The sequence below is a fragment of the Podarcis liolepis genome, assembly GCF_965112155.1.
Source record: "Podarcis liolepis genome assembly, chromosome: 10".
Taxonomy (NCBI): domain Eukaryota; kingdom Metazoa; phylum Chordata; class Lepidosauria; order Squamata; family Lacertidae; genus Podarcis; species Podarcis liolepis.
Genome location: NC_139562.1, coordinates 69,317,715 through 69,335,399, shown reverse-complemented (window position 1 = coordinate 69,335,399; position 17,685 = coordinate 69,317,715). Strand labels below are relative to the sequence as shown.

Sequence of the window (17,685 nt, the reverse complement as noted above, 5' to 3'; positions counted from 1 at the left end):
CTCCACTCCCTTAGAGCTCAGGGTTTCAGTTTTCTCTTGGCCTTGCTATGGACCTTAGGTTGGTCGCCCATGTTGTCCAGGGGGCCTGGTAGGAACTTTTCCATCTGGCATTAGGCCTTGTGGTTTGTTCGCCTACCTCGTAGCAATCGTCACAACTTTCTTGGTAGGTTAGGCATTGGAATGTGTTCGTGGTGTGTGGAAGGGCTAGATGTGGCCATCGCCTACCCCTTCAATTTTGGGTATTCCGTTAAAGGAATCCAGTGGTCGTGGATCCTGTCCAATGCCTTTGTGGCCGGGGGCCATGGCACGACCCTCGGTGACATCAGGGGAGAGCTTATAGTTGGATTAGCATCAACAGGCTCCACCTTCTGGTGAATAAACCCCCTTTCGGGCTCACCCCTCTTCGAGTGGGTGGAGTCAATCTGTCGTGGTCCAATGCCTAAGCCAATACCTTTTCACTTGCTGTAATCAATAAAGTTGTGGCCTTTTCTTGCCCATTAACCTTATACAGTGGTGCCTCGCAAGACTAAAAGAATCCTTTCTGTGATTCTCTTCATCTAGCGGTTTTTTCGTCTTGCGAAGCAAGCCCATTGACAGATTAGCGGCTTAGCGCTATTAGCGGCTTTTAGCGGCTTATCTGCTGATCGGATCAGCTGATAAGCGGCTTAGCGGCTTAGAAAAAGGGGGGGAAAGGGAAAAGAACCCCGCAGGAACTCGCAAGGCATTGTCGTCTTGCGAAGCAAGCCCATAGGAGATTCGTTTTGCGAAGCACCTCCAAAACGGAAAACTCTTTTGTCTAGCAAGTTTTCCGTCTTGCGAGGCATTCGTCTTGCGGGGCACCACTGTATTCCGTGTCCGTGTGTCTTCATTCCACAAAGCAGGGATCGGGTCCTCGAACCACAAACTGGTTTGCTGCAGACTAGAAGCAGAAGCTTCCAGTCTCCTATTGTGTGCCAAGGGGAAGAAGACTCCCTGCAGTTTAGTCTCATAATGACAAATTTGCCTGAGGGCTGCCAGTGTCTAACTTAGGCTGCAGATTGATCTTGGCAAGGCTTCAAAGATGTCACTATTTTGAGTAAAGAAGCAAATTCATGTTTCTGTTCCTAGATCTATGAATTTGGATTTTAATTATTCTCAAGACCAAGAGATGATATCTAAACCTTTAAATATTCAAGTTTTTACCAGTGAAACAGGTAATGTATACATGAGACACAGACTTGTGAACCTAATTTACCCAAACCTTTGAGTTTTACTTGCAGCTTAATTCTTTCTTATCTTTCACCATCATACAGTAAACTTATCCCCTTTAGGTATTTATTGTAGTTGGATACAAATGCCAGGAAACGTCATGCATGAACCTAGCATTTGTTGTGAGCAACATGCCTATTTAAATTACTGTTCTTCTCTACTTAAGTTGGGACCCACTCTGTTCTCTATCACTCCTTCCATGAAACTTGCTGAGAAGAGCATGTCTGCATCACAAATCATGTAAGGCACAAATGATATATTCACATCAGTGCCTGAGCTCAAGAGTGGTGTAACGAAACAGCTCTTGCATTTCAAAGTAATATATTAATGTGTATGTTACTGATCTGCTTTTTTATTTCTTTTGGTAACGTGAAGGGTGTTTGATGATTACTGTGTTCTGCCTTGATACAGACATGAAAAGCAAACCTTTTTTCAGAGGTGTAATCATCCTGTCTCTCAACTGAATTCATTCCACTTCCACTACTAGCAGAAAATTTTACTAGAACTCCGAAAATGTAATACCAGTACTTCAGGTTTAAGGATGATCTTGTTTGATGACACACCACATTATTATATAATAAATGAGCATATATGTCTTAGATCTTTGAGCCACAACTATCCAACATGCATAAAGGTTTTTTTTAGGAAGCACTTCTGATATTCACACCTTAAGTGCACAATATCACATGTATTTGTCCTCTAAAGTGTTACAGGTGTGTGAGAGATGACTACAACACATTTTGGCAGTACAGTCATACCGCGGGTTGCGAACGTGATCCGTGCAGGAGGCATGTTTGCAACCCGCAGCGTTCACAGCCTGAAGCACCGTGTCTGTGCCCGCGCATGGCGCAATTTGGCACTTCTGTCCATACACATGGTGTCATTTTGTGTTTCTGCGCGAGCGCCGAAACCCGGAAGTAACCCTTTCCAGTACTTCCAGGTTCAGCACAGTCCGCAACCCACAGTGTTCATAACCCGAGGTATGACTGTACAGGAAGATAACGTGTGTTCTGCATCTGAACTCTTCTTCCATACTGGGTAGGCTGGAAAAACTGAAATGAAATATCCTCTGCAGCTTCCAGTATAATACAGCTGCAAGTGACTTAAGTACCGTATTTTTCCATGTATAGGACTAGGTTTTTTCCCTAAACTAGGGGGCACCTTATACATGGGGGCGTCTTGCAGATGGAAAAGTACGGTATTTAACAAGTTGCTTTTTTCAGGGAGTCTGAGAGAAGGGACAGCTGTTCCTCCCAGGAAGCTTGAATGTTACTAGAGCAAACAACGAAATGTGTAGTGCAGAGAGGAAAGGTTAGAGCCACCATGTTTTTGAGCACAAGGGGTCAAACTGTTTGAGATGTGTTTGAAATTTCCTTCCTTCAGCTTCTAGGACTGAAAGAGTTTGGGGAACTGAAGAAATGGATCTAGTCCAAGTACCATTCTGTTTCCTTTTAAGTCTGCAAAGGAAAAGTCATTGATATTGTTAACTAAACCACCACAGGGAGATGACTCACAGATATGCATGTAGCCATGGAAGTATCATTCCTCACTGGGGTTTAATCACTTCATTTTCTTAATATTAAAGTGGACATTTTATAGTTGCAATTTCGTGTGGAACACACTTTCTTCTTCTTTTTCTAGGATGTCTCTGCATATGCTGTAACCTGGTTCCTGCTAGTCCTGAAGAAGTAACATACTCGGTGTCCTTTTTACATAAAGGTATGTCAATAGTGCACTCCTGTGCATGTCTACTTAGAAGTAAGCCCGATTGAGTTCAGTGAGGCTTTTCCAGGTATGTGTGGATAGGATGGCAGCTTAATGCATCTTGTCCAAACTTTGCTATTTGTATTCTAGAAGGCCTCATTCTGTTATAGGATTTGTATTTATCTTAATCTCTGTCCCCTCAATCCTCCTTACCCCTTTGACACTTGCTTTTGTTTCATATCCAAATTTTCAAAAGGAAACGTCTAATTTCAATTATTTAATTTTGTAAAGAATAAAGTAGATAGTGACAGCACCAAAAGGAAAGAACTATTTAATAAAACTGTATGGAAAACATCTTCTTGAATTCATTGTTTTTGTTGATGTAAAATACAAGAATTCAAATTCAAAAGTACTCTCTGCCCATCATAGAATTGTGCATTGTCAACACAATCTAAGCTGTATTTTTACAACATTAATATTAGGGTTTGCAAGAGGACTTTGGAATTTGCCTGCTTGAAATTTATTGTACTTATTTATTTAAACAAAGCTTTTTGGGGTTTTGCTTAGTAAATTTTATTCAAAGCCTGCTCTTGGCTTCCTTGATTCATAAATGGGAGCCACATCCCCCCAGACACGATTACCTGAATATCTGCACTTCAGTGAATAAACCAGAGGATTTTATCCAGTGCTGCACAAATGGAGTCTTATTTGCACAACGGAACTTCCCTTCTTTGCCTCTGCATTTGTGCTCCCCCACGCATAAAAGTGCTCCCTTTCATAGGACAGACAGGCACTCACATTCACACATACCCGGGGACAGCAGAGACAAGAGCTTTTGCTCATTTTTTTAATGTATCACAATGAGCAGGAAACATACTTGATGAAATATTTTCAAAGGAGTATATTCAATTACCATCTACAATCAACTTAACTATGACAACAAAGTGTTTTGTGACAAAATCTTTTTTTTTAAGAGTTCCGTGTGGTTTCTGTTTTTGTATTTTCATCAAGTATGTTTCCTGCTCATTGTGATACATTTAAAAAATGAGCAAAAGCTCTTGTCTCTTCTGTCCCCGGGTATGTGTGAATGTGAGTGCCTGTCTGTCCTATGAAAGGGAGCACTTTTATGCGTATTTCCCCTCGAGAGTCCCTCAACCCTCAGGAACAGATTTTGAGGGTGCGAGGGAGAGGGGTTGCAGGCGAGAGGCGTTTTTGTGCAAGCAGAACAGCAACACCGGACACAACCCAAGAAGATTCAATTAATAATAATTTGCAGCTCAAAGTTGAACTTTGTGATGCAAGCGGAAGCAGAAGAGTTGGTTCTGTAATGTTACACACACTTATCTGAGAGAAACGACCAGGGAATTCAGTAGGCCTCATTTCTTAGTAGATATGCATAGGCTCCAAAGCATTTAATCCACAACGTCCTCCAAAGCATTTAATCCACAACTTCCTCTGAGGCAGATTTCTGATGCTTCTAAGGGACATGGGTGGCACTGTGGGTTAAACCACAGAGCCTAGGACTTGCTGATCAGAAGGTCGGCGGTTCAAATCCCCGCGACGGGGTGAGCTCCCGTTGCTCGGTCCCTGCCCCTGCCAACCTAGCAGTTCGAAAGCACGTCAAAGTGCAAGTAGATAAATAGGTACCGCTCCGGCGGGAAGGTAAACGGCATTTCTGTGTGCTGCTCTGGTTCGCCAGAAGCGGCTTAGTCATGCTGCCCACATGACCCGGAAGCTATCTGCGGACAAACGCCAGCTCCCTCGGCCAATAAAGCGAGATGAGCACACAACCCCAGAGTTGGTCACGACTGGACCTAATGGTCAGGGGTCCCTTTACCTTTACCTTTAAGAAGCTTCTAGCAAAGGGGTGGGTAACCTTTCAGGCTGTAGGGTTGTATCCACACCACCACCGAACTCTCCCATTGGCCATGTACACATGGGAAGCAGATCACTTCCTCCTCATATGGTGGTCTAGACCTGGTGATATCAGCCTGGGGTCTAGACCTGGGGGTATCAGCCCCTCCTAGGGCTGTGTTCAGGAGTAACCTCTGCTGTGAGGTGAGGCAGTGGTGTCTTTCTAATGCTGAATTAAGATATTTTTAATGCTGAATTAAGAAATACTCCTGAGCATGCGCAGATGGGGCAATAGAGTTAGGCTCTCACATGACACGTTTGTTGAATTACACCCTTCTTCCACCACAGCATGCAGAGGTGCGCATGTTCACACGCAGAGAGGCATGTGTGCGACACTGGGAACGGCAGAGATGCACATGAATGACAATTTCAAATTTAAGGTGGAAACCTAGCTGAGGTGGAACTTTCCAATTTCTATTTTTCTATTATTTGTTCAGGAATAGTTGTAGAAAGCTGACTTTGTGTCTGGTATACCAAAATACCCCCCTCTTAATCGTTTGCAGGTTATAGTAAAACGTATACTATTACTCTGGAAAGGGGGGATTCCTCAGAAGTGAAAGATCTTACTTTTTTAAATCTTGGTAAGTTTCTAACTTCCTCTTTCTCCTTCAGTACTTCCCTTGATTACATACAATTATGATCAAAAATCCTTAAGTGGTTTTTTTATTGTGAAAAGTGGAAATGTACATATTTTCCTTCCTTTGTCTTACATGAGTCTATTACGCTTTCCCAAGATGATTGCTAAATAAGCAAATCTTTCTGTATTGACCTTCATTTCGTTTGGCATTAGCAAGTAGCTTTAGTTGTCTACAGTCATGAGACCATAGCATGCTTTTGGGGGGAAATGAGAATAACCAGGCTGCTTATTTCCTGTGGCACGACATGCATAAATCTTGCTGTCTTGTGTATTGTGCCTCTGAGACACAGGAGTGGTTTTTGCTGGCAAAGGAAACTAGGCTGGGAGTCATGTAGTTGGCACACATACAGGATACAAGTATTCTGGTTTTAATGAGATTAAACATACATAGAATATTGTTACAAAAGTTGGGTGCCTCCCTCTCTTTCTGCTGAGCAGCGGCAAGAGCCCCTGGGGTTCCAGGCACTCATTTAGGGTCTATGGTCCTTTGGAGAATTGAGATATGGCAGAGGCTGTTGTATCTTTAAAAAATATACAGTGGTACCTCTGGATACGCACACCTCTGGTTGCGTATCCTTCAGGATGCGAATGCGGTGAACCCGGAAGTATTTTTCTGGGTTTCGCCGTGTGCACATGCACAGAAGTACTCTACCGCGCGCATGCACAGAACAGGTACCTCCAGTTGCGAATTCCTCCGGAACGGAACCCCTGTACAACCGGAGGTTGTTCACCTATTTACACGTTTGGGCTGCATGGAGGGAGTCCAGAACTTACAACATGGTTATTTCAAGAGGGGCTTGTATTATTATTATTATTATTATTATTATTATTATTATTATTATTTCTTATTTAAAAAATTGTATACAACCCTATACCTGCAGCAGTGTAGTCATCTTTCAGCCAGCCTGCTCAAGATGGCTGCTTTCTTCCTTCTTCTTATTCCCAGAACCCCTTGCTACTAGACACACAGTTACCCAGGCAACCTTCCAAACCCATTTCTCTGTTCACACATGAAGGTTGGGAAAGCAGTTCTCTTGCATTGCCAGTGGCCCTCAATGGCCTTTCATTGTTTCTTAATGGCCCTAGCTTGGCCAGGTCGTTTTGCGTAGGCTAGCCCAGGAATTCCTCTGCAGCTTGTATTCTCTCTGCAGATCCCAAATAATCAAAATCCTACCATTTATTAATTTCTAGGGTCTAGGGGGTCCCCCCTCCAAATCTATAACAATATTTTGAATACAATAGATCTGAATAACTCATATCTCTAATAAACCTGAGCTGTAGGGATAATTAAGTGCTCAAAATTAACAATTCTCTCCTGTCCGTCCCCCCCAAATGTATGTATGTTTGGTTGTTGTGAAACCAACTACAGACTATTATGTGGCTGTCTACTTACCTGGACACTTCCTGCATCTTCTCAACACTCGGCATCCTGACCTGATGTGCTATAACTTCTTTCTAACAGGTACAGTGGATTCTTTAACAATTAGTTATTCAGCAGCTTCTCTCAACAGAAAGTCCTTCTGTCTCTCTCCTTCAGGTGCCCCTACAGAAATGAAACCCACATGGACAATGCAAAATAGAAAGAACAATAAACTTAAAAATAAAATTAAAAGCAAAGCCTCAAGTTCTCTAACCAGTGTGTACTGTCATGCTCTTTCCCAGTTTTCTGCACTGGCTCTTTAATGATGAAATTTCGGGCAAATTGGCAAAGATGCCATTTACACCACTATGTACTCAGTGCACAGACAGATCATGCCCTGAGGGCATCTTCCACCAGCATATTTTCACCACATATGCCGTGGAGATAATGGGTGTTTGCACAGGAGAGCATCATACACTGTGCGCTCTTGAGCAGGCCCCATTAATTTCAAAAAGGGAGAACTATGTATGAGAACTACTGAGTTTGACCTCGCAATAATTTGGGAGCAGTGTCTGGGCAGAAATTGCTGAAATGTCCGTGAAAATTTAAACGTATGGCAGCCCGTGTTGGATTTTGGCAAATTTCCAAAACCAAAACAATAACAACAACAACAAAAACTCAACAACTTTGGCTAAGTTTCACTTTTTGAAATAAGGCAACCCTAGCTCCTTTCCAGATAGAATTGTGTCTAGAATTGCAGCCTCAATGTTTTATCTTCTCATTTTTACCGCATGCTTGCATGGTTCTAGTTTTTCTTTTACCTGCTCCCACCCACCAAATATAAAACAAAAACATGAATGTTATCCTACCTTTTCCTCTTCCAACTGTGAGACAAGCTAGGCAGTTTATGTGGGATATTTCCCCCCACTTTGAAAACATGACCCCATAGGAAGGTTTGAATGGGTTTATGACAAGACGGGAGCTTTAAGTTTCTCTCTCCATGTTGACATCCTGACAAAAATTACCCCTCAAACCCCCCACAAAACTGCTATACCCCCTGAGGGGGGGCTGTATTTGGGGCTTCTATGTCAAGTTTTAAATCCTTTTTCATTTGTTATTTGCTTGCCTGGACTTCTCCGTGAGTAAGAGTGGGATATCAATTTAAGAAATAAATATGTAATACCAAGCCATACAGGGACGCGGGTGGCGCTGTGGGTTAAACCACAAAGCCTAGGACTTGCCGATCAGAAGGTTGGCGGTTCGAATCCCTGCAACGGGTTGAGCTCCCGTTGCTCGGTCCCTGCTCCTGCCAACCTAGCAGTTCAAAAGCACGTCAAAGTGCAAGTAGATAAATAGGTACCACTCTGGCGGGAAGGTAAACGGCATTTCCATGCGCTGCTCTGGTTCGCCAGAAGCGGCTTAGTCATGCTGGCCACATGACTCGGAAGCTGTACGCCGGCTTCCTCGGCCAATAAAGCGAGATGAGCGCCACAACCCCGAGTCGGCCACGACTGGACCTAATGGTCAGGGGTCCCTTTACCTTTACCTTTACCAAGCCATATAGTTGTTAGATTGGATGTGGTGGATGAGCATCCTCCATTGCCCTCCCTTCAAATCTGGTGAGCCCTTCATTAGGTAAAGGTACCCCTGCCGGTACGGGCCAGTCTTGCCAGACTCTAGGGTTGTGCGCTCATCTCACTCCATAGGCTGGGAGCCAGCGCTGTCCGCAGACACTTCCGGGTCACGTGGCCAGCGTGACAAGCTGCATCTGGCGAGCCAGCGCAGCACACGGAATGCCATTTACCTTCCCGCTGGTAAGCGGTCCCTATTTATCTACTTGCAGCTGAAAGTGCTTTCGAACTGCTAGGTTGGCAGGCGCTGAGACCGAACGACGGGAGCGCACCTCGCCGCGGGGATTTGAACCGCCGACCATGTGATCGGCAAGTCCTAGGTGCTGAGGTTTTACCCACAGCGCCACCCGCGTCCCAGCCCTTCATTAGTTTAATGTAAATACTGGTCATGTGTCAGTGCTAGCTTTCTTTGATCACGTAGCACAGGAGCCACAGCTTTCGAAAGCTCTTAGAATAAAGGCAAACATGTGATGCGGGAGGTTCCTTTCCTGCCTTGATTCATGTTTTCAGTCTCCTAAAGGCAAAAGCATTGCAGCCCTTCTGAGAAATGCCACCAGCCTTACTCGCCTGAAAAGCACACCGTATGTACCGGACATTAGTCATACACTGAAGCATGCAAAACGAAGGGTAAAAGTCACTGGTGTATTATAGGGCTTGTTCCTCATGGAAATCACACTGGGGCACGAGGGGATTTGTATATTTCAATGTGCCGTGTGAAATGTAAACTACTTCTCCGCAACCCTGTGTTATTCAGGTGGGAATGCAAAAATTAATAGCTTGCACACGAACACCCTCCTTTCCCCTCTCAAGTCGATGGTCTTGGATCGCAGCACAGGAAGGATATTTACCGTTGCGATAAACAGGCAGGCCTTGCTGCAGTTTCTGTGGAACAGCAAGTCGGATAACGACAGACTGGCAGCGCTTCACTGTTTACTTCTGCATATTGGAAGCACTAAGGAATTGGAAACCCAGGTGGGGAAAGGATTCATTTTTTTCATGCAGCACAAAGGTGGATGCCATTTTGTGTGTCAAACATAACAGCCCAGTTCCTTTTATTAAGCAAATAGTTGCTAAAGCCATGTGTTCCAATATTGGCGTTGAAAATATGCCGCAATCTGAAAGCAGGAGCCCATATATACCGTATTTTTCGCTCCATAGGGCGCACCTGACCATAGGGCGCACCTAGTTTTTAGAGGAGGAAAATACGGGAAAAAATATTCTGAATCAAATGTTGCACTAAACTATTTAAAGCAGCAAAGCGGGCGGCTCCTGTCCACTTTGCTGCTTTAAACTAAGCCTCAGAGGAGGGTAGGAAGGGGAACCATGGTTTATCTAAGTCCAGTTAATAATGCTGAGCCTGACTTATGGCCATCGAGATTAGCCTGGCCGTCTCAGTGGAAATCTGGGGAGGCTGGGGTGGACTTTCCAGTGGTCAAAGTGTGGTTGTGTCTTCCTGCCCGGCATCTATTTCCTGCCCTCTTTCCCCCTGCACCCCGCACCCTGCTTCGAGGGAAGGAAGCAGAGCCATGGATCCTCTGCTCGCAACTGCAGTGGATTCCCTCCACTTTGAAGCAGGAAAGTGGGAGAGGAGCTGCTTACATGAGTGTAAGCTGCTCCCCTCCCACATTGCCGCTTCAAAGGGAGCCCAGGAGGAGGGAATCTGCTGCATTTACCAGCAGAGGATCCATGGTCCCCTTCCTTCTCTCCTCCGTAGTTGCTTTGAAGGAGGAAAGTGGGAGAGGAGCTGCTTACACGAGTGTAAGCTGCTCCCCTCCCACATTGCTGCTTCAAAGGGAGCCCGGGAGGAGGGAATCTGCTGCAGCTTCCCCCACCTCCCGCAGAAGCCGCGCGCTCTTTAAAGGGGCTGCGCGGCTTCTCCTGGCTTTTCTGGGAGGTGGGGGGATTCCCCCACCTCGTAGAAAAGCCTGCAGGAGCCGCACAGCCTTTAAAGAGGGCTTTTCCCCCGGGAGGGAGAAGGGACTGATGCGGCCAGTCCCTTCGCTCCATAGGATGCACACACATTTTCCCTTGGTTTTTAGGAGGGGAAAAGTGCATCCTATGGTGCGAAAAATACGGTATGTACGAATTTTAACCCAGCTCCTACAGAAGTTTAGCTTCGCAATGAGTTTCACTGGCTTGCCCTAAAGTAGGTCAGAACAAAACCACAATCTGGTTGGGATGGGTACAGTGGTAGAGAGTTGGGGAAACTAGAAAATGTTCCAGAGATAATCTGCACTCATTGTATAAATTTGCATTCAAAAAATTAGACGACAGTAAGATTCAGATGATTTGGGGAGACTTGATGGCCAATCAAAATGGCAGGAGGAAGAAGCTTTGTTGCTTGTAGGTTATTTGGAAGGTGGCGTGTGTTTAGTCTTGACTCAGGAATGCAAAGCACAGAGATTTAAAGTCCTTATATTTTTACTGTAAACCTTCACACCTCAATCTTTGCTGACCATTTTATATTCTTACTTTCACAGATTATCCAGTGGATTATAGAGAACGCAGCCACTTGTTTTACATTTGACCCCATACAGGAACTTATCATTGGTAGGTGTTTCTAGGATTGGTGTCAAGCTGGAAGTGGTGTGGGGTCTGTACACATGAGGTTGTTTGCCTAAAAATTCAGAGGTCACGAATCATTGGAGGAGAAACCCATTGGGAGGGGAATTTAAGTCAGGCTGACTAGCCCAAGGTCACTCAGAGATCTTCATGGCTGAGAGAGAATTTGAACCATGGACTCTCAGGGGCTGGTCCAGCTAATACACCACTCCTTCTGAGAAGCCCAAGGAAACCCATGCCGATTCTTCATATCTTATATATTCTTTGAACTCCTGGTATTTTTTGGAACATTTGCAGGAAATACGTTGACTTGGAGGTCGCCAAAAGCCTTCATTGAAATGTTCTCTCAATTTTCTCAGCTTCTTTGTACTGGAGAATGTGTCTGAAGGACAACAAACTGGATAGTGTTTTACCATATACACCACTGCTGTACTGGAATGAGGTAAGACAAATGCAGAATTGAAGAACTTACCCTTTCTCTTCAGCTAGGATTTAATTAAGAGTCTGTAATCGCTCCTCTTTAATATGGCCTCATAATTGGAAACTGGGGGGCGGTATCAGGCTGCCACTGTTCCTGTGTGGGATTCAGTCACAGACCAGCAAATTTAGGTTGTGCAGTTACAGAGGATGTGTTACTCTTGCACAACAAACCCACGGCCAAAATGGGACTTCCCAAAGTTACAGGAAAATGCACTGAAAAATGTGGGGCAACAGTTGGTTGACACAAAGTTGTCTAGCCTCCCTGCAGTTTTTTTTGCAAACAAATTGGGATGAATGCTTAATAAGCAGGTTGTCTTGAAGCAACCTTGAGCACAGAAGAGAAGACTATTACCCTTTTTTTCATAGCCTGCTATCCAAGTCTGCAGGGAAAATTGGTGCCACATCCCTAGCCTAGATTAAGATCTTGTGTTCTTGTATTTGTAGGATATCCCTGGAATCGTATGCAGAACACACATTATCTCACTACCTGTGTTAAAGGTATGTCTGCATAAGAGACACTTGCGAGCAGGATAGTGAGTTTTGTGGTTTTCAGAAATACTTACGTAGGTTTATCTGTATGTGTAATTCATCATATTTTACAAAATTGCCACTAGGGGACACTATTGTTCCACGTTGTTTTTCAACAGTTCTATCAAATACTGTCGCATACTTGCTGCAAGAGGCAATACCTGCAAACTCTGAGACTGAATGGTGCACTAAATGCCTTAAGCTCCTGGATTTTGAAGTGATTCCAACATTTACTGTTTTTCATAGATTAATATCAGAATTCCACACCCTCGTGGATTTTATATGGCAGATGTTTAAGCAGGAGCAGGCAGGATTCAAGGACTATTGTTTGACTTCATATTTCCTTCAGAATCCATGTGAATGTTTCATTCAACATAATCGTTTTATGTTGTACTGATGTGAAAACGTTGAGCATGCGTTAAAATTACAAGCAAGGTCACTGCCAAATACTTCAACATGCAACTAAATTGTTGAAGTTAATATCTGAAGATTTAGCATAACCAAACCTACCCTCAAGTTTCCCCATCTTCAGGAGAAAAATGATGGTTGCATGTATTTTGTTTCAGTGTATAAACATTTGAACTTAGCAGTTTTGAGGCTGTGCAACAGGTTAATGTCTGGGTGATGCAAAATTTCTCTATCACTCACTTTAAAGCTCTTTGCATACCAAAGCTGGACTCTGCATGTCTCATTATCTTCTTTTGCTTAACTTTTGTTTATAGGAGGAAATAACTTCTCTGCTCTCTCTCTTAAGGTACAGAAGTGCAAAGGCTTCTGGGAAAAGCTAGGTTCAAGCTTGGAATGCTCCAGGTGTTTTGACCCACACATGTGTTTCAACAGCAAGCTGCTTAGGCTGGAACGGGATAAACTGCTTTCAGTTGAGGTAAATGGATCTCAGTAATGAATATTATGGTTCAGACTTTCCATTTTGTCACAGCCAATTTATCTGTATACTCTGTTCCTCACAAGTACATTGTGCTCAAGAGTGGTTCATAGGATATATAGAGTATAGTAACCACAATTATAATACATTACTATATAACAACCAGTGCAACAATTGCAGTTGATTTAAAAACATATGAGAAGATTAAGTGAATGTAATAGGACGTACCAGTAGACCACAAAACAATATCCAATATCAATGTTATAATCACATTAAGTAGTTCATTTAGTAGTTAATAATTCAAAGACCTAACAGTATGATATACCACAACCACATCAAGCTAACAGAAAAAGAGGATAAGATAAAACAAAATAGCCACAAGACACTTTAGAGAACTCAGATGTGTAAATGGTTTTGCATATTGATTAAACCGCATGACAATTTTTATGTGAATTGCTTGTTGGCAGAAGTAGTTTTGTAATATATGGTTGCTGTATTAGAGAAATAACACATTTTTGCACACTCACTCATTTCTCTTTAACTAAAAAACACCGTTTATTGGTAATTGGTTCTGTGTTCATGAAGAAAGGTTTGTCCTACAGTGAAGAAATAACTGGGCCTTGCTGTGGATTCACACATTCACTGGTAACTTTAAATGCTCATTTAGACATCTCTTTGCCTAATCCCATTTCAGTACTCCTTTTATCTTCCATCCAGACAGGTGTGATTCAGCCTGGGGTGACCAATGTAGGCTATGGATTTTGTACACGTGGCTTCTCCTACTCAGTGCAAGGGCTGGTTCAGGTGTAATGAGCAACCAGTTTCCCATTCTGTGAATTAGCTTACATGAAACTCAGGTTCATGCATTTCCCACTATCCTACTGTTGTGAAGCCACAAGGAGATTAGCTCTCCGTTGTGTCCTGACTTAGAGTACTGTGAGTGGTTAAACTGCAGTTTGTTAGAACAAGACAGAATCAAAACATTGTGTAACATCCTTGCTTGTTCTGAGACAACGGTATAAACAAGAAGAGAGGTGGGAAGTGGGAAGGCCAAGGCAGGCTTATTCACATATCTGGAAACCATGTTTTTTGTAATCTCGGCCAGCTCAAAGAACATTCTGGGGAGCAGAGGACCCACTTTTATTCTGGGTCACATCCACTGTATTCTGGTTTTCTGGAACTTAACTGAGAACTTCTGAAGCTGTTGCTTGCACAGTTGGAGTACATAATTTGACAATGTAGGTTTCCTGTCTTCCTTCCTTCCTTTTATTTTGACTTAAAAATTCTTATCAGACATTGATAGAATAAAATTGACTGTATCTCATAATGTTCTTAATTCAAGTAATTTACACTTTGATTTAGAGAACTGAAGAGAGAACAATATATACGGAAAGCCTGCTTGAAAACGCAAAGAAGTAAGTTGATTTCTGTAACGTTGCTGTTTCCAGAAAGTGAAAGACTGCATTTTAAAGGGTCTGTCCGTTTTTAGTGTGTTTGTGAAATTTAGCTGGAGAACAAGTTGCAGATGCCTCCAAAAAACACTTTGGCTCCTCATTGCGAACAGTCAATGGTTCATTGGTAACTTCAAACCGTGTGGGTTTCTGCTATCAGGTTAAGCAGGGACACCATCTTGTTGGGACTGAGTTATGTTGGGCTTCCCCCAAAATTTGATCCCATCTCTCATGTACCCCGAGGGACACATGACACCAATGCCCCCATTTGCAACAAAAGTTGGCACCTCTGATGTTGAGTGTTCACCCTCTTCACTTTCATCAGCACTGGCATTTATGTTGGAGTTCAGAGTGTGATGGTAGAGATCCATGTGACAACTGCTTCTGTATATTCTGACTGAGGCAGGCATCACCTGACACAGAAAGGCCACCCTCCCTGTCATTTTCAGGCTGCCCCCAAGACAAAACAGCATGCCTTGCAGTACTGGCGTATCTGTGGCAGAGCAGCGCATGGAAACAGCCGACTCTAGGGTTGTGGCGCTCATCTCGCTTTATTGGCCGAGGAAGCCGGCGTACAGCTTCCGGGTCATGTGGCCAGCATGACTAAGCCGCTTCTGGCGAACCAGAGCAGCACACGGAAACGCCGTTTACCTTCCCGCCAGAGTGGTACCTATTTATCTACTTGCACTTTGACGTGCTTTTGAACTGCTAGGTTGGCAGGAGCAGGGACCGAGCAATGGGAGCTCACCCCGTCATGGGGATTCGAACTGCCGACCTTCTGATCGACAAGTCATAGGCTCTGTGGTTTAACCCACAGCGCCACCTGCGTCCCTGCGTTTGTGTTACTAGTATTCACTTAGTTATCCAGGTTTGGTGTGTGATATAATTCATACCTTATCCTGTTTGGGTTTGCATTTTTGCAAGCTTCTGCCTGTTCTATTTGTTGGTGTGTGAGCATCTACTCTTGGGTTTTCATTTCTTTCCGCAGCAGAGTTCCTTTTACAGAAAAGTTTTCCTGAATCTTTTACTTCTGTGCAGCAGCAGCATTCCAGCTGTCTCTTAGTGAAATTCCCATTACAGGAATAAACACCATTTGGTTCTGTTTCTCAGAGTCTTTTTTATTTACAAAACGTTACACTGGTCATTAATAATGAAAAAAAACCAAAACAAATAAAGCAACATAATCTATTTCTCTTTTTAGCCATCCGGCCAGAGACCTAATCCTGACTCATTCACATACTCACTTATACTGACCCAATGTCTTGCTGGACACTGTTTTCAGTTTCTGTTGTGTTCTCATTTCAGAAATCAGTGGTTGTTGTGTAGATTGTGTGTGTGTTTTCTACATATGTTTGAGCAGTTCCGCCTTTGAAGCACATTAATAACATTTTTCTTTTCACTTAGAGTGTTTTCCAGCCTGAATAAATGGAACACAGGTAAGACTAGTATTCCCTGATACTAAATGACTACAAATAGTGATATTTAAATTCCTTCCCAGTGTTCGCTGTAGACTTGACATTTTTGTCATACAGGCAACTCCCAATTTACATGGGGGTTACACTGTCGCATGTGTAACTGAAATCATGTATATTGGTAGCACTTTGGAGAGTCCTACTAGCTTGCAAGGAGACTCCATTGGGGGCTTTGTTGAGGCTGCTAAGCCTCCCTGCCTAACAGCCGACATGCGGGATAGTGCAGCAGCACCCCCCTCCCGCTTCCCTTCATGTCAGCTGAGTGGGTCAAGGAAGCCACGCTGCCCCTCCGGCTTGTGTGGCTTGCACAACTGACATGCAGGGAAGTGGCTGTGGCGGCTGCGCTACTCCGCATGTCAGCTGTTAAGCGGGGACGCTCAGCAGCTCCACAAAGCCCTGCTGCCCCTCTGGCTCATGACGAGACCCCCCCCTGCCAAGCCCAAACAGGATGTCTACTTTGGGCTCTGGGGAGGGTCTCCTTGCGAGCCAGGAAGACTATTCAGGGTGCTCCCCATTTCCAGAATCCGCTTCCAGGTTCCTGGCACCACGTGTGTGCGTGGTTGCATGCAAATTGTGTGTGTGTAAATGGTGAGTTGCCTGGTACCGTGAATCACACAGATTTGCTGAAGACAAAGTAAGTGGGGGGGGGCATTTAATTAAAATGCAAGAACGCTGCTCTAGATTTCTCGGGAGAGGTACTTGTATGAAAAGATTGCTGTGGGAAATAAGTTTGCAGGCAAATATATTTGCTTCATTCCAGTGGGGAACCCAGCCCCTCTGTATTTTGCTAAATATGTTTATTTATCATGCAACTTTTAGTAAAGTGTTCCAAGATCAGGGTGCTGACAGTTACACATAACTTAGAGGTACCATTTGGAAGTACCAAAGTCCTGTCTCAAAGGCATCTGCAAGTTAATTCCCATTACGTTTGGGGGCCTAAAACATGAGCTGGACTGCTCATTGTGCTTAAAGAAGCAAAGTGGCAAGTAAGCAATGTTTTGCTTCTAGGACCCCAACCTACACACCAATAATCATTTGTTCGCCTCTTCAAGGATCCTGTGCATGCTGTGGGCTATGAATGTCAACTTTAGAACAAAGAGCATTTTGTATTATTTCCCCTGATTTCTCTGGACCTGCTGGCTCTAAAGGGCTTGTGGTGGTTAGAGGGGCATCTTGGATACTACCAGCCTGTTCCTATGTTAGGCTTCTCAGAACTCCCAAGTTTTCTCATGTTCAACCCTCAACTGAGCTTGCCTTACATAGCCATGCATGGATATTTTTTAAAAATTGATAAGAAATTTATTTCCTTATGGAGAAAGACCACCACTCAGTGGTTGAGAACATACTTCGCTCGTAAATGGTCCTGGCTCCAGTGGCCAACATTGAAGGATCCCTCTTCTCCATTCCTGGCAAGCTATAGATGCATCAATGAGCTGACTCGGTTTAAGGCAGTTTCTGTGTTCCCTGATCATCCAAATGAAGGCAACATGTTGGCACTACATTCAGAAGCTGCTCAAACATGTGCCCTGTTACCCAGAGGAGTATGATGTATAGCATAGTCCCTGCATAACAACAACATAATATGGCCTCTCCTTCTCTTGTCTAATTTCAGAAGAAAATATAGTTCCTCTCTTCCAGGAAGAAGATTACCAGCAACGGTTGCTAACAGGACTGGTACGTGTTGGCAATAGGTGGCACAAGTTGTTTAAGAAAGGATTTTGGAAAATCTGAATGCAAATGTTAGAGTTCAACTTCCTCATGAAGCTCTGTTTTCTTTGGTCAGCAAAACTACTATACAGAAATGCTCACACATTT

At 43.7% G+C, this 17,685-nt stretch overlaps 1 protein-coding gene across 5 annotated transcripts in view; it reads left to right on the top strand.

Moving 5' to 3' along the window:
* The window catches only part of GSAP (gamma-secretase activating protein), a 51,467-nt gene that overhangs the window by 19,627 nt on the left and 14,155 nt on the right, over nt 1-17,685 (top strand). For all 5 annotated transcript variants that reach the window (XM_083464016.1, XM_083464015.1, XM_083464014.1 and 2 more), the window contains 12 exons: nt 1,108-1,193; nt 2,890-2,967; nt 5,370-5,447; nt 6,873-6,965; nt 9,249-9,466; nt 10,975-11,044; nt 11,416-11,498; nt 11,981-12,034; nt 12,819-12,947; nt 14,310-14,362; nt 15,803-15,834; nt 17,483-17,544. In XM_083464016.1, coding sequence (XP_083320142.1) covers nt 1,108-1,193; nt 2,890-2,967; nt 5,370-5,447; nt 6,873-6,965; nt 9,249-9,466; nt 10,975-11,044; nt 11,416-11,498; nt 11,981-12,034; nt 12,819-12,947; nt 14,310-14,362; nt 15,803-15,834; nt 17,483-17,544 — 1,036 coding nt within the window. The remainder of the gene's footprint in view (nt 1-1,107; nt 1,194-2,889; nt 2,968-5,369; nt 5,448-6,872; nt 6,966-9,248; nt 9,467-10,974; nt 11,045-11,415; nt 11,499-11,980; nt 12,035-12,818; nt 12,948-14,309; nt 14,363-15,802; nt 15,835-17,482; nt 17,545-17,685) is intronic.